A 13,165-nucleotide genomic window follows, 5' to 3' on the forward strand; every position below is an offset into this window, starting at 1 on the left:
TTTTTTTGCTTGGGGCGGCAGAAATGCTGGAGCCGGCCCTGGTCCTGAGTCCCTTCCCCATCCATTGATTTCGATGAGAGTTGAGGATGCTGAGCATTTTTCAAGACGCGCTCAGTGACATGCAGACTTGGGGCCCTAAAAGATTATTAGTTAGAGAGATCATTAGCCATGCAATCAGTGTAAATTTCCTCTGCATTCGTTTCTCAGTTCCCTACCCTAATGCTCTCGTAGGTTGCAGCGGCTCTTTCTGGATCATTATCGTGAAGTTTAAAAGCAAATCCAGTTTCCACCAGTCCTGGAGATATACACTGGAAAAGAACAGAGAACATCCTAATGGGATCTGAAACTCCCCTTTCATTAAAAAAAAAAAAAAAAAAAAAAAAAAAACAAATATGTTAAGAGAATAGAGATTGATTTAATGATCTCTGTAGGGTATTACCATGGGTACCTCTGATAGATATCCCCTACTCTACAAAGAGAAGGTTCAGCACAGCAAATAACAAAATAACTTGCAATACAGTATAACTGCTGAATAAAATACCTCTGAGAGCCAAGCTTACTAAACAGTTCGAGCAAAGCTACTATCTGACTGGTATTATCCATTTTTAATATATTTTTCCTCCTTCCTCAGTAAGTTACTGCAGCTCAAAAAAGGCTATTCTCCCAACAGAATCCCTATCTCCTGTCTCTCGGTCTGGTTCCCCAACCCTTTCCCAGAAGGGAAACTGAGGCACGGGAGGGCTAAGTGACTCGCCTGAGGCCATTCAGTGAGTCAGGGACAAAGTCAGCAGTAGAACCCAGGTCTCATGACTCCCGTTGCGAGTTCTTGTCCATTCACATTTCTATACTCACGTCTCTATGAGGATCTCAAAGCACTTTACTAACATGAATTAAGCCTCCTCAAACCCTGGTGAGGTAGATAAGAGTTATTTTACAGATGAGGGACCTGTGGCATAGAGAGTTTAAATTTCTACAACCATCCTTAATTCTGGTTGCCTCAACTTTTGGGTGTTTAACTTGGACAAATTAGGTGCTGATTTTCAGTGGTATACTGAAAACTGTGTTAAAACTGTACGCTGTCACTTTAAATTCCAGGGATTTTCCCTGGTCCTTCTTGCAGGTTAGGGAGGTTGGTAGGGGAGCATGTGATACGAGTCTAACAGCAGTCAGTCAGCAGACAGTTTAGAGTAAGGTTGGGTGAGTTGTGCCGCTCTGTTTTAGGGAGCAGTCTGCTTTCTCACTCTCTGTTTATTTGCGGCTCTTATGTGTTATCATTCTGAATTCTCAGAAATAAAGCAGTGTTACATGGCAACCTGGTGGTAACAGTTTTTATGTTTTTATCTAACTTCTCTGTGTGTGCGCCGTGAAACGTGTTTGAGTAGTAGGTGCTCCACACCCCTTGAAAATAAGGCCTGCGATATTTCAAGTTTGGGTGCCCAGAAGCTGAGGCACACAGCAAGTCAGAGGCAGAGCTAGGAACAGGCCCTCTGGTTTAGAAGTGCTACCCTCGCCCTCCAAAACACGCCTCAAAGGTAAAACTTCCTACGCACATCCTGAGCGAGCATTCTACTGTTCATTATAACAGCAGGGAGAAAAACCACTCACTGTAGCTCGTATATGAGTCTTGGCTTCTCTAAGTTCTTGTCTTAGCCCCTCCGTCAGTGCTGTAACAGCATACTTGGTGGCACTGTAAAAATGAACATCTGACTGTGGCACGACACTGTGGCCATTCATGCTGAGAAGAAAACAGAAAGAAAAGGGGTGATGGGAGGAGAGCAGGGAGCAGCATGAGACGTCCCAAACAGGAACCAGTACCATACTAAAAAAATTGAAGTATTGCTGCCGTAGTGAACTCAAAGAGAGGGGGGGAAAACAACATAGCTATTCTACATGGATGAGTAAATATGGAATTTCCCCCTTTCCCGCTGTAAGCTAGGAAATGAGCTAATGGGCTTTGAATAGTGGAGGAGCATATTAAGCTATAGAATGAAATGGGGAGAATCATGCACCGTGAGATTTTTTTTTTTCTTTTTACATAATTGATTTCTAGAGCTAGTTGAAAAGTTTGGATTTATTTTTATTTTTTTGAGGGGGTGGGGGCAACATTTTTATGACAATCTTTCCTGCTTTTGACAGTTTATAGAGGGGTCAAAATGTTTTAAAAATTGAAATTTTCAATGAAAAAGGTTCAAAGTTTTTAACTGGCTCTACTGACGTTCCCCAAAACAAATCAAAAAGAAAAAGTTCAGACCCATCCCAAAGACTGAGCTCCTAGGGCTTCAATAATGGGATGACACTAAGGCTCTGTCTATACTGGGAGTGTTAACCAGAGGTAGCCAGTCAGTGGTGTAGCCACACCATAGAGTCAACAAGAAAAAAAAGCTAAAAGCAGTGATTTGTACTGGTGCTATATGGATGGATAGACACCAACGGTTGTAACCAGCAAAAATCTCCAGTAGGAAAAGCCTGAGTTTATTAGAAGGTGAGAGGAATGTTTGTCATTGTAGGTACAAACAGAATAGGACAACATACAGGGCCCAACATCAGTTGAAGTCAATATTAGTACCAGACATGGGATTGTATCATCCCAGTGCAGAGAGCCAATAAAAGGCCTTTTGCAACACGTAAACCGTACATTGCGGCTGTGAATGGAGACCCCCTTCCCAGGCGGCTTCTCCATACTACCCCTACATTTGCCAGCGAAGAGTCTGGGCCAGGGAAGAGACCAGAGGATCCGTGTGTTTATGCAGATTCCTAAGTGGCTCAGCTGTTCTCTCTGCCTGTACCTTGGTCCCGGGCTGGAGGGGAGAATTTCACCTTCCCAACCCAACACTTCACCCACACACAGCTCCATTATTCAGGCTTTACATGAATGAATGTTGTCTATGAAGCACTACCAGGGTGGGTGCCTGGGAGAGAAGAGGGCTCATTGATAGCCTGTGTCCCGATACTGTGTGTACAGCGGCACAAGCAGCAGCCTTATCTGGAAAAGGAGAAGCTATGAAGTGCTACAGTACAGGCCCATTACATAGGGCATGAAACAATATGGGACTAGTCAGTAACATATACTGGCAACCTGGTGCATGAATCTTTGGTATCAAAAAAAGGCCAAAAAACATACACGCACAGAAAAACTCCCAGTTGGATACAGACGGACTTCCAGCGACAAGCAGCAGTGGAGACAGGGAGACAGTTGCTTCGCACTGCAAAGCAACAAAAGAAAACAAAGAAAAGCCAACCCACAGCAAATTAGGCCTATTTTCAGTGACTACCACAATCCGGTCTCTCACCTGTTAATGTTAATAATATGGCCATCATCAATGTTTCTCTCCTTCATAGACCGATAGACCTCCCGAGTGCAGATACTTACGGCCATAACATTGACCTGAAACAGAAGGAAAAAAATGAAGATTAAAGCCCATTGTAGTGACCATGGATTTCATGCTCATCCTTGCATGCTTGGGATAAACTCTGCCTTGACTTACAACCCATGTAACCACACTGCAGCCAAAGGAATGGGTTTTGCTTAAATATACTAGCATGCACTTTAGAACAGGTCATGGAGGAAAATGTGGCTGGAACCAGCATTGGTGACTAACAAAGAATCCACAGCCACCTGGGGCTTCACAGTTGTCACTACAATGCAACCACTACCATTCAGAACTTAACAGGATAGAAGTCTGATCCTCCAGCTTCAAAGCACAGGTTCTTACAACTTGAGATAAAAAAAAGACCCTCCATTAACTGTCACCAGTATAGGTCCTAAGATAAATGCTCAGGCAGTTCTGATTCCATCCTGTAGAGTGCAGTAGTGACATATACACCCTAGCCAGTTCGTTACAGTATCTATAGGACTTGTAAAGTTTGATACCATAACAACAACAACATTCATTTTAAGGGGGTGAAATTCTCTAGGCTTTGTCTCAGCCAGTATGAATTTTATTTAATTGGTTCGAAACAAAGTGAGAGGAAAGTCGTGTTTGGTTGGTTTTGTGTTACGGGAAAGTGAAAACTATGTTTTCTCATTGTAAGTTCTTTGAGGCAGGGACTGACTTTTTATTCTGTGTTTGTACAACACCTAGAACAGTGGGGTCCTGGTTCATGACTGGCGCTCCTCAGAGCTACCTCAATAAAAATAAATAAATTCAATAATAAATAATAATAATAATAATATTTTTTTTTAAATTTACTACACATTGCTGAGCATATAAACACTACCTGGGCATTTAGCCAGCACAATGCCATCACCCTGGGAACTTGAGGCTAAAATCCCCATATACCAGGTTAAAAATTTACCTTGGTTATGTGGGAGGTCTCTAGAGGTCTCACCAAAGTTGCCCTGTATTCCAGGGCTGGAGTAAAGCCCAGAATAGGCAGGGTATTTCAAATCTATTTTGATTTCACAGTTAGCAAGGTCAAGGAAAGTGTGAATGGATTGTTTCAGTCAAAATCTTAAATAAACAAACAACCAAAACCAACCTTTGAGATATAGATCTTGGCTTTTAAAAGCCTCCATGAACACCAGTGCTGCTCTCTGTGAAGCCGTAAAGTCGTGAGTATAATGGCCTCAGATTCTCAGCTGATGTAAATCAGCATTATTCCACTGAAGTCAATGGAGCTGTGCCAGCTTACACTAACTGGGGATCTGGGAGCTTGCCTCTCTATTAGGCTATTTGAAGGAGCAAGGACGGAGGGGCATTTCTGCAATGTTTAATGTAGAAAGCTAAAATCATCATGATCTTGCAACACAGAGCGCTTTACAACATGCAGTTACATTTGGGGAGGATGCCAAAAAGTAAATGTTTTACCATCAGGAAAAAAAAAAAAAAAAAAAGCCACCCACCACACTATGAATCTTATTAACTGCGGTACTTTAGTGACAAGTGTAGGGAAATGGATACGTAGCATCAAAGAGCCTCCACGACTCAGCTGGACAAAGGTGAAGCAGCAGCTGCCAGGATTCGTTTTGCTCGTCCTGAGGCTCACAATCATCTCAAGTAGTTGAAGCCTCTCCAGGAGAATACGTTAGATCTACTGGCAATATCTGCCAGTGTCATAGAGCTACTGGTTTCACTGGCCTCTGTAAAAATGTGCCTCACACAGTACTGTATTGTCACTTTGCGTACACACACAGCAGAGGTATAGTTAAACAAACTGCAAAAAGCATCCCCGGTCAATGAAGAACTGTCAAAAGACCCAGAGAGCCAGGACTTTTCACCCACCCCCGCACCACGCAAGGAGTTACTGAATGTGATGGTATGTGCACTGGAATCTTTTGCCTCTGGGCTGGAATGTAGCCCACGTGGAGTGGACGGAAGGTTCTGCTTGAATTCATGGCTGTAAAGGTCAGTGGGTAAAGCGTGAAGGAGTTGTTCAAAGATTACTGTGTAAAATAAGGTGTGTACGCAGCACGGGGCTCCAGATTCTCCTGAGCAGAATGTAGAAGGCTGAGCAGACTTCAGTCTGGGTCTCATTTACAGCACAATATTATAAACAAGCTGAGAGAATAAAGGGGAGAACGGAAACCTCATAAACCGGAGGAAAGGAGATGGGAGATTTTTAAGAGCAGGTTAGACACACACTTATCAGGGATGGTCTAGATAACACTTAGTCCTGCCTTGAGTGCAGGGGACTGTACTAGACAACCTCTCGAGGTCCTTTCCAGTCCTACAATTCTACGAAAAGAGGGGGAAGGATGGTCCTGTGATTAAAGCACCATATGGCAGACACTCAAAGGTATCTAGGTTCCTATTTCAATGAGAGTTAGGCACCTAAATACCTTTGAGAAATTGGGCCTGAGTCTTTGGGCTGGTGTGGACAGGCATGACAGATGGGACTACAGTCCTGCCTCCTAACCCTTTCCCTTTGGAGGAGCTTAGCCCTGAGCGTCCTCTGTACAGCCAAGGCTGTAACTATGACCAGCCTCTGCATTGAGGATGCAGGCTCTTTGCATCCTCCCCCACTTGGGCACCCTTGCAGGGGCCAGCCATAAATCACTCCATTAAAGTTTCAAGGCCTACTAGACATTGCACAAGGCGGTGGCTCTTGCTGAGTTTGAAAGCCTGGATCTCTGATTTGGTGTTAAACGTTAACCTTTGGTTATCTGTCTTCTGGGCATAAACCTGGCTGCTGGAATCCTCTCTGTGCCAGGAGATGCAGGGATTGTTTTCGAGGTATGGGGGAGGGAGGGGCGCGCTCCTATTCCAAAGCCACTACCTTGTGATAATGGAGAGCCGTCCCATGACTCATTGGGCGTTGAGACTTGGGGTGAGATTTTCAAAACCCCACTGGGTTTTATATTCCTAAATCATATAAGTGCTTTTAACCCCGCCCCCCCAGTTCACACCCCAGCCAGGAGCTGCATTGTACACGTGGAGATGAGCCATGCTGAGGAAGCAAACATTGTTTTCATTCTGCCTATGATTTTATGAGCTAGATCTTTAGCTGCTGTAAAATCGGCATAGCTCCATCAAAGGGAATAGAGCAATGCTGATTAACACCAGCTGAGGACCTGCTCCCACACTTGTAAAACCTTTCCTATTTCTGATCAGAGGGATTGTTGCCTTTGATCCACCTTGCCCGGGATCTGACATTTCTCATTTCTGACCTTTTCAATTTGTCCGCCACTTTGTGTGGATCTACCTGGAGAGATTCAAAGAAACTAAACTCAATAAAGAGATATTGGAAAAAGGGGTAATTTGCTGCAAGTCCCGAAATAGAATCAGCTGAGCAATATGCTACCAATATACCTCTCCTCGTAAGCAGATCTCAGCAATGGATTGGCAAGAGGCCATTTTTCTGCCCATCCAACTGGAGACAAAGTACCATAATAGGAAACAGAATCAGGGGGAAATTAAGACAAAACCATGGTGTAATTCAAGCCAAATTTGAGGTCCTTCTCAAGACATGTTCCTGCCAATGTCAATGGAAGTGAACCCGACCGAGGATGGATAAAAATCTCAGGGCTTGTTTCCCAGTTGCTCCATTCTTGCACTTGGGGCAAGGGCACAAGAGTGGCTTTAAACCACCTTTGCACTCCCCATATCCTGGGGCCCTACAGGAGCCTGGCTAGCCCTTGCCTTGAGACGGCTCGAACGTAGCTTTCTATGAGCCCCAGGACGCAGAGAATAGGTGTAATGAAGTATGCATCAGTGATGCCTCTGACGTCCCCCTATGCCAGGGGTTGGAGCCAGGGGCCCTGGTGCTCTCTCCACACTATTCAAATGAGGTCCTCTGTACAAGGGGCATTTCACGGATATTTTGGGGCTAGGGGATATTTCCACCCATTTTAAGGCCCCTTTATGCTGCCAGAGTGGCATAAAATTCACACTCATACACTGTGTATTTGTTAAGTGCCAACTGCTTGCTCAGTGCTGTAGAGGACACAAAGAGGATGTGGTCCATGCCCTGAGAAGCCTGCACTGGGGGGAGGAGGGAGGGAGGAATACACAACAGACAACAGTTCAGGTGACAAGGATCTGGAATCCCACAGCAGCGCAGTAGGGGCTGTAATAAATAAACAATAGCACTTCTCTGGCTGGTGGAGCTTCAGGAAGAGGTTTCAAGGAAGAAACATGGGAAGAGGGATTGGTAAAAGTCAAAGTCAGTCTCAAAAGCTCATAAATGATGTAAGGAAAGAAGAAACAGTTTAAAAACCCTTCCATTAAATTTAAGGCCCTAAATGTCTCCTAATGAAGGGATCTAGGGTTATTTGGAGATTTTTTCCCCCCTCTCCTTCAGCACAGCTGGACTTTGAAATGCTTCTGTAACACCCTTCAAAATAAAAGCATTCGCTAATGCTTTTCTTCCTGCAGAATATTTGAAGAAATTCTCTCCGTACTATTCTGAGCACTGCGAAGACCCAATGGCCCATGAAAGGAGCGGGCAGCCTCTGTTTCAAGAAACTCTTGAAAAGTTTCAGAAAGCGCATCAGAAACAGACCAACGTATGTTGATTAGAGGCACACATGTGGCACTCAGTAAGTGTATCCCTCTGATGCATATGTAGTTAGAGAGAGACAGCAAAAGCCCCACTGCCAGACCGAAAGCTATATGCAGCTACAGTGTGTTCAGAGAGTGAGACTTCCAGGCGGTGAGAGCATAGCTGTGAAAAGGGGACTATTCAGAGAGGAAGCAAAACCCAGAGCTATTTTTAATAGCACTTTCAATGTTTACTAGCAGGTTAAAAATCATGAGCCAGATTCAGTAAAGCTGCTCAGATCAAGATGGCTCATGGTACACAGGGGCCTGTGATTTCCATGGACTTCCCCTCCAGATTAAAAGTGCCACTGAAGTTGGGTTCATTAGACACACGTTAGGTTCAGCTCTCAGCTTCTGGCAAGCTGTCAATAAAACCTCATTTGGATAATATTTGGACATCCCGGTTTAACACAGGTGACGTAACATCACCCTGACAATTAATGCCACAGCTACATCAGAGCAGACACACACAGGTATGTTGTCCATACACAATGAGCAGAACATGCACTTCCAGTATGGAGGACTCTCTGTGTCATTTCCCATAACTTAAAATTAGAAAAAATAAAAATAAAGTTTCCAGAAGAGGGAGAGAGAATAGAAAGTCTCTCTCATGCTGTAAGATCCCAAATCACCTCACAACCCTGCTTCCATTGCAGACGGCCTTCCGACGTTTAAAGGCACAGTGCAGTACAGAAAACAGAACCATAAATCCATGCACTTATCATTAATATTACAGTAGCATCTCCAACTAAGATTGTGGTCCCATTATGCTAGGTACTGTATGTACATCTCGTAGGAGACTGTTTTTGTAAATAATGTGATTGAATTTCACAATTTCCTAGTACGGCACATGAAATCGGCTCTGTGGTATCCAGCTCTAACCAGATTTTGAACAGAAAATAAAGTAATAAAGACCAGGAAAAAAAAGGAATGCTATAGTTTATTAGGTTTCAGAGTAGCAGCCGTGTTAGTCTGTATCCACAAAAAGAACAGGAGTACTTGTGGCACCTTAGAGACTAACAAATTTATTTGAGCATAAGCTTCCATGGGCTACAGCCCACTTCTTCGGATGTATAGAATGGAACATATATTGAGGAGATATATATACACATACAGAGAGCATGAAAAGGTGGGAGTTGTCTTACCAACTCTGAGAGGCCAATTAAGTAAGAGGAAAAAAAACTTTTGAAGTGATAATCAAGATAGCCCAGTACAGACAGTTTGATAAGAAGTGTGAGAGTACTTACATGGGGAGATAGATTCAACGTTTGTAATGTAGTTCAATGTAGTTTATTAGGCTGATATGAATCAACCCATTTTACCACCTACCGCTGCAACAAACTGTGAAACTAACGGGATTCGCTACGAAAGCTGGCACCTGGCATTTAGTTTCCAATTTTAGTTTAAAAATTAGGATCTTCACTTTAAAAAAAAATCAATAGATTGAAGGAAAATAATACTGAAGAGTATTAAATATTTCAGGATTTAGGGCATGTGGTTAATAGCCCACCTCCTCAAGGAAAGCCTGGGAAAATTAATAGGCCTTGAGACATCATCCGGAGGGTCAACAAATCTAGACAAGGTAGGAAGTAGGTTCAGGACTCCTGGATGTATCAGGTGGTTTGGTGGTGGCCTCTGGCATGTCTCAGCACAGTGAGCAGAAAGGCCAGCTCCTGTGTATGTGCACTCCATGCTGTGGTTCTCCAGGTACATCAAACCACAACACCTCAGTGTAGAGATGAACAGAAGATGGACGGCAGGGATATTTGCCAATCGGTAACATGGCATATCACATCAGTATAACATTTACCCCAGTGCAGAGTCAGTACAAATCCTACATGCCACTAAAGTTCTACCTAAGTCCTCAAAGGATGGAGCTCTGAGGATATGTCTAGGCTGCAGGCATTGGCTGTACAAACTCACCCAGAACGCTCGGTGATTACTCGTGGTGCTAGCCCAAGCTGACGCATGTGCTGCCACAGCTTCATTGTTCCAAGACCCAGTGATGGGACAAGCCCTTCAACCCACTGGTGGAAAGGCTAACAAGCACTCCTGTACTCAGGCAGCACCAGTTAGGTGCGTCCGCAGAACCTGCACCACTCGGAGAAGTGGAACTTAGAAGGGTGAGACTGACCACAGAAGCAGGGAGGAGTTTTCCCAGGGACGCTAGTGAGCGCTGGTAGCAAGGGGAGCTCAGCCGGAGGCAGTTGCTTAGGTTTTCCTTCACACCTGCCCGCCGCCCGCCCTGCCCTGTTTGGGGCAGATTGACACAACAAGCTCAGTATGAGTGAAGGCCCTTGAGGGCTGCTTCAAGCCAGTGGCCTACAGTGGGCCCTGGGAAACACCACCAGTGGTTAGAGACAAGGAGAGTGTGAACTGGGCTCTGAAAAGACTCTGGGAGTGAGCTGAACTTCTGCCAGGAACAGTAAGATTGCCCAGGCTGGGGGGCTCCTGTAGGAGGTTCAGGGGCAAGAGATTCAAAGATACGATAGCCAAGCCCAAGCTGAGGGGCGGCTGACTACAGACCTGAGCTAGCAAGATTTAAGCTAACTTGGGGGTATGTTGGCTCAGGCTGCAATCACACCCAGTGGCTGCAATCTAGACATACCCTTAGTCTGTGAGTGGACGTTTGACACAACTACACGGTAATGACTCCCTGAGTGTGCAGGGATATGGCAGTACTCTAGGGCTCCTGGAATCAGCATGCCACAGATTCCAGGGCACCAATATTGCACACAGACCAGGAGAGAGCTTGAGATGGTGAACCTCTGTGGGGGGTGGAGATTTTGCAACATTTCTAAGACTATTTGTTAGGCTGTGCCTTCACATTTGCTAATTTTTTCCCCATGAAATTTATACCCATGTTTCACCCCATGCCAGAAAATGATCTTATTTAAAACCAAAACTCATTTTTCTGGGTAAAGAGAAGCCTGTGACGAGTACTATACTGGGGCAAAATAATCACTCCCCACCCCAAACTAGGCCAGGACAAGTGGATGTCTACAGCATATCAAGATAGAGAGGATGGTCTATTGGCTAGGACACTGGGTTGTGACTCAGAGCTGGGTTCGATCTCTGGCTCAGCCACAGCCTGCCTGTGTGACGCTGGCTAAGACACTATCTACCTCATGTCTCTGTTCCCCATGTGGGGATAACAGTACTTTCCTACCTCACAGGAGTGGCCTGAAGATAAAATCCATTAATGACTGTGAAGTGCCCAGATACTAGACTGATGAGGGCCAGAAAAATGGGTGTCCTCTCCCCATCCCTTCTCCTTATTTCCTCACAGTCTCTTTGTATTTGGTTTTCACTCCACCTGGTCTCTGCTCCATTTTTCACCCTTTTTTTTCCAATGGAGATTTCCCTCCCTTTCTGCTCCCTTTTTCCACGATCTCCCCTACTGTAAACACTCCTACATCCCAGATGGTTCAAGAATCAGGCAAAACACATTTTCCCATCCCTAGCACCCAGCCAGCTGGCGACACTTATCTCTGCATCCAAACGCTCGGTCAGGGCAAAGACTCGCATCTCTCTGGCCAGCCCATCATAGTTCCCATTGTTTCGCGGGCGTACTACTCACATCTATCATCATCCTCCAACCCTCCGTTTTCCCAGAGAGCAGGGGCTCGGGGCGAGCCAAGCCAGCATTGTTGATACACACATCAACCCCTTGATGTAGAGTCTTGATTGCAGAGAACATAGATAGGATCTCCTCTTCATTGGACAGATCGCACTTATAGGGGATCAGGACGCCAGGGTATCCCGCACTCTGGCATTCTGCTGCCAATTTCTAGAGAAAGAAAAAAGGAAGGAAGAGAAAAGCAATCAGAATCCCTTCCCCTGGAAAGGCCCAATTGATCAGCTGTGCACTTCATTTCTGCCAGCAAGTACTTTCGTTATTAGTTTGTATTACAGCAGCACCTAACAGCCCCAACCAAGATCAAAGCCCCATTGTGCTAGACCTGTATAAACACATAGTACGAGACAGTTGCTGCCCCAAAGCGCTTGCAGTCTAAATAGGAAAGACAGACAAGGGGAACAGAGGCACAGACAGGGGAAGTGACTCACTCAAAGTCACACAGCCAATCAGCAACAGAGCCAGGAACAGAACCCAAATCCCAGCGTGGTACACTATCCACTGGACCACGCTGCCGCTGCAGATATGGCTGCCAGAATCTCCTGTTCTGATGACTACAATTATGGTCCTTGACCCTTGATTTTAAAACATCTTCGCAGAAAGGGACTAAGACTATGACTACACTACAGCAGCAGCACTGTAGCTATGCCACTGTAGCACTGTAGTGTAGACACTTGCTATAGCAATGGAAGGGGGATTTCAGCCACTGCAGTAAATCCACCCCCTCGAGAGGTGGTAGTTAGGATGATGGACGAATTCTCCCATCAACCTAGCCATGTCTAAATCGGGGCTTAGTTCAGGTTAACTACATTGCTCCAGGATGTGATTTTTTTCACACTCCTGAGCAATGTAGCTATGTCAGCCTAAATTTTAGGCGTAAACCAGGCCTCAGACTTAGCAAGAGGAGGCCTGATCTTATGTGTAGCGTAGGCTGCCTTGCTAATTGCCTGTCACTTGCACGTTACATTTGCTCATCCAGCTCCACAGAGCTTATCCTCTTGGGTTGGATGCTATAAATGTCACAGACATAACTACTCAAAACTGAATTCCCCTTGGTTTACATTTGTAAGGCCAGATCCTTAGCTGGCGTAAATCAGCATCATTCCACTGAAGTGAACGGAGTGGCATTGATTTACACTAGCTAACAATCTGGCCCATGCTGTCTAATGTGTGTGCTGGATTGTAGTATTTTACAGGAAGAAGATAATCTGCTGGGTGCAGAGGTGTTTTAAATATCAGACATTTCCAGGTAGCTTGAATAAATGGAACAAGGGCACAGCATGGACTGTATTCTCAGAACCATTAAAGGATTTATACAAAGTTCAGTCTTGGCCCTATGACTTCACTGCACAAGACGACTATCCTTCACTGAAGTCATTTTTTTTTAATACTTAAAAACGTTTATTATTCAGATTACTTAATTTAGCCACCTTGCATGGTGCAAATAATTGTCAACCTCTACCTTTATAACAAAGAGCGACAAAAAGCAAAATTGGTCCACTGAGCAGTAACTCAAACAAAACATATGCTCTTATCAAATAATCCCCCC

General features: G+C 44.7%; 1 protein-coding gene across 1 annotated transcript in view; it reads right to left on the reverse strand.

Annotated features, from left to right (window-relative positions):
• Positions 1 to 13,165, reverse strand: part of DHRS11 (dehydrogenase/reductase 11) — a 70,504-nt gene that overhangs the window by 7,569 nt on the left and 49,770 nt on the right. The window contains exons 2-5 of the mRNA XM_024195362.3: positions 11,560 to 11,769; positions 3,291 to 3,385; positions 1,606 to 1,735; positions 216 to 308 (exon numbers count right to left, since the gene is read on the reverse strand). Coding sequence (XP_024051130.2) covers positions 216 to 308; positions 1,606 to 1,735; positions 3,291 to 3,385; positions 11,560 to 11,769 — 528 coding nt within the window. The remainder of the gene's footprint in view (positions 1 to 215; positions 309 to 1,605; positions 1,736 to 3,290; positions 3,386 to 11,559; positions 11,770 to 13,165) is intronic.

This window comes from Terrapene carolina, unplaced genomic scaffold (assembly GCF_002925995.2).
Source record: "Terrapene carolina triunguis isolate 2854851 unplaced genomic scaffold, T_m_triunguis-2.0 Scaffold231, whole genome shotgun sequence".
In the NCBI taxonomy this organism is placed as follows: Eukaryota; Metazoa; Chordata; order Testudines; family Emydidae; genus Terrapene; species Terrapene triunguis.